The following is a 3573-nucleotide window of genomic DNA, read 5'->3' as shown; positions in this document are numbered from 1 at the left end:
TTCCTTAATCAAAACAATTCTTTGACTTTTCTATATTTCTAAGTTTTCACTGACCTGTGGAACCGTAAAACCCGTAAACTTAAAAGAGTAATTTTCACAAAAGAAATTTATTAATAATTTTTCAAATTTTATTTAATGCATTTATTAATATTTCTTTAAATTACAGTTTCAAACCAATTTTTTTATCAGTCCAAATAGTCAGAAAATAATCTAGATCATTCTAAATCAGGAAAGTCCTAATACTTGTTGGTGCGGTTAGAATGACCGCACATCCACACGTCCATACTGATTTTTCCCTTTTGGCTAAAATTAAGGATAATCGAGAAGTAAAATTTGTCTGTGATGTTAACATTAGAAGAGAAACTTTAACAAAAGAATAATAATAATAATTTTTCAAATGTATTTAAATGTATTTTTTAATATTTTTTTAATTACAGTTCCAAACAAATTTTTTCATTTGACCAGACATTCAGGAAATGATCTGAATCATTTCAAATTAGGAAGGTCCTAATAACTGGTGCGTTCTGTGAGAACGCACGGCCATACTTGAAAATGCAGTTTTTTGTCGATGATGTATGATTTCACACTTATAATAAGAAAATAAAACATTTTTTCAACCACTGTAATTCATGTTCTATTTTTGTTTCTGGAAAAAAGGTTTCTTTCCGATATTTCCTGCACGTCTTCTTACGTCTTTCAACTTTTTTGTGTCCTATATTCTCCTTAAATAACTCTATCACCAATGTATATCTCATACAGCAGCTAGCATTCGTATCAAATCACATCGACTTTTCGCTCGTCTGATTCTAAAATTGATAACAATATTTCTCAACTCGAGAGGGAATTTCTTCGAGTAAGTACGAAATACCACTCCTTCAGTTTGGAGGAGAGGACATTGATAGATTCAGCTTACAATATTTATTAAGTTTTCCCTTGTCTGTTGACCTTTTATTTTTCGACATGAAGCTTTACCTGTAAATTTTTTATTTTCACCACCGAGAAATGTGGCAAAATTTATGCATCAAATTCAACAATAAATATTGCTGACAGTCTTGATCAAAGAAAGTAAGATTTTTACAACGTTCTACGTGTAATAAATCAACCTTAAGAATAAACAGATGGTGGTTTAGTATATATAGTAGTGAGTAAATTGAAAAAAGTAATCAGTCACCGTTTAATAATTCTTCAAAGATGAAGACCTGCATTGACATACTGATCCTGATATTCGTTGTTGGCCTCAATTTTAAAAGTGAGTATAATTTTCGATGTGTTAAGGATGTACGGTGCGTACAATTAATCTCAAAAGTGTCCGATTTGTTAGAATTGACTTGATTTTTATGGGATCACTTGGGATTTTACGAGAATTAATGATTATCTTCAACAAAAAACTTTTTTCATAATTATACAAGTTTAGGACCAGACCCACCATTTTTAGTGCTTCTGGTTTAGTATCCCGAATTTTCAACTCGATGTGACATTTCGTGTGAATATAAGTTAGGAAATAAAAAAAGTGTCGATAAGGTAGGAATCTGGTCACTTGGCCCACTGGACATTTTAAAGAATTTCAAATACAATAATAGCATTTTAAGGTTATTCTCTGAAATTAAAGGTATTGCAAAGGATTTAATAATATTAATGAGTTTTCCACTAATTTCAAAATTTAACTAAAATCCTTTTTGACTGAAAATTCCTCTTTTTTGCTATATAAGCTTATCTGCTTAATTAGAAATTTTATCTTTTATCTTTTATCTTATATTTGAAAATTAATTTTCATTCGATAATAATTTAACTATTTTGTTGAAAATTCCTTTTTTTGATCGAATGTAACGTCTTTGGCTTAAATTTACTATCTATTTTCTGCTTCAAATATCTACAATTACATTATTTGTTGAAAATTTATATTTTTAGATTTAAAATTAAATTTTTTGGACTAAAAAATATGTTATTTCCAAATTAATTTTTTTTCATTTAAAATGTAACTTTTCAATTTTTGACTGCATTTTTTAAAAATTTAAAAACAAAACATTTTGTTGGAAAATTTACGTATGTGGTTGTAAGCTCATCTCTTTTGTTAGAAATTTACTCTTCCTTTTTGAAAATTCACTTTATTGGTTTTAAAATTTGTCTCTTTTAGTAGGGATGTTTTTTTTCCTTTTTGTTAAAAAATACAACTATCGCGTTCTTAATCAGAATTCTTTTTAAATTTGGTATTAACTATAACATTTTTAATTATAACTTTATCTTTTTGTAGAAACTTTGAATTATCAGGTAGAAAATGCAGCTTTGTTGTAAAAAATTAGTATTTTTGGTTTGAAAATTCATCTATTCGTTCGACAATGCAACAATTTTTGGTTGGTTAATGTAAGAAAATGCAAGTTCTTAGTTAGAAATTCAACTACTTTGTTAAAAATAAAATAATTTGGTGGAAAACTCAAGTATTTTGTTAAAAGTCATATTTTTTGGCCGTAAATTTAATATTTTTGTTAAACATTTGATTTTTTGAATCGAAAATTTGTCCAGTTTGATTGATGATTTATTTTTCTTAAATTCAAACTGTCTTCTAAAAAATTCAATTATTTGGTTGAAAATGCAACTGAAATTCAATTAGTTTGAGATTTTGAATATTTTTATGGAGATTTTACTTTCTTGTGTCATAATTTTCCTGTTATAGCAGAATTTTCACCTTTTTTGGCTCAAAATTACAAATATTACATTATTCTCTATAAAATCATATTTTTTGTTTTAAAATCGATTCATTAGGTTGAACTATTTTGTTAAAAAATCATTTTTTTATCGAAGATTCATCATTAATAATAGTTTAGATGAACTTTTTTTCCTACTTGATTTAAAAAATCTTTATTTGTTGAAAATTTGTCTTTCTTTGTGAAAACTTAACTATTTAGATGAAAATGTAACTGTTTTTTATTGAAGTTTAATTTTTTTAAATAGATATTGGTCTCTTTTTGTTACATTTTAACTATTTGGTTGTTGATGGAACAGTTTGTTTCAACATTAATTTCATCTTGTTGAAAATATAACTACTTGGTTAAAAATTTATCTTTATTCATTGAATATGAACTTTTTTGTTTGAAAATTCATCCTCTTAGGTTGATAATTTAACCATTTTGGTAGAAAATTCAAGTAGTAGGATTTTATTAATCAGTTTTTTGTTGGAAATTCATATTTTTGAATAAAAAATTCAAGAGTTTTGTAGAAAATCAACAATTTTCAATTAAAAACTCCCCTTTTTAAGTAGAAACTTTAACTAGCTTGTTGAAAATAATAATTTTTTTGTTGAAAATTTAACTATTTTGTAGAAAATTCGTCGTTTTTAATCGGAAAATTCATTTTCTGTTATAAAAAATTCGTATTTTTTGGTTGAACATTGAACCATTTTATTAAAAGTTAAGCTCTTTTATGGTTAAAAAATCAACTACTTCGTTAAAAGTTATAATACTTTGACGAAAATTAATCTTTTTGTTTCAAGATTCGTCTCTTGGGTCAAAAAGTTGTTCGCTTATAACAGTTTTATTAAAAATAATTAAGAATTTTATTATTATTGTTATAATTATA

The 3573-nt window shown here is 25.7% G+C and overlaps 1 protein-coding gene across 1 annotated transcript in view; it reads left to right on the top strand.

The window, feature by feature from the left end:
- The first annotated feature begins 827 nt into the window (after positions 1 to 827).
- Positions 828 to 3573, top strand: part of LOC117173779 — a 33964-nt gene continuing 31218 nt past the window's right edge. Inside the window, exons 1-2 of the mRNA XM_033362421.1 lie at positions 828 to 853; positions 1192 to 1249. Coding sequence (XP_033218312.1) covers positions 1192 to 1249 — 58 coding nt within the window. The 5' untranslated portion in view covers positions 828 to 853. The remainder of the gene's footprint in view (positions 854 to 1191; positions 1250 to 3573) is intronic.

This window comes from Belonocnema kinseyi, chromosome 5, assembly GCF_010883055.1.
Source record: "Belonocnema kinseyi isolate 2016_QV_RU_SX_M_011 chromosome 5, B_treatae_v1, whole genome shotgun sequence".
In the NCBI taxonomy this organism is placed as follows: Eukaryota; Metazoa; Arthropoda; class Insecta; order Hymenoptera; family Cynipidae; genus Belonocnema; species Belonocnema kinseyi.
This window is presented reverse-complemented; position numbering and strand designations above follow the sequence as displayed.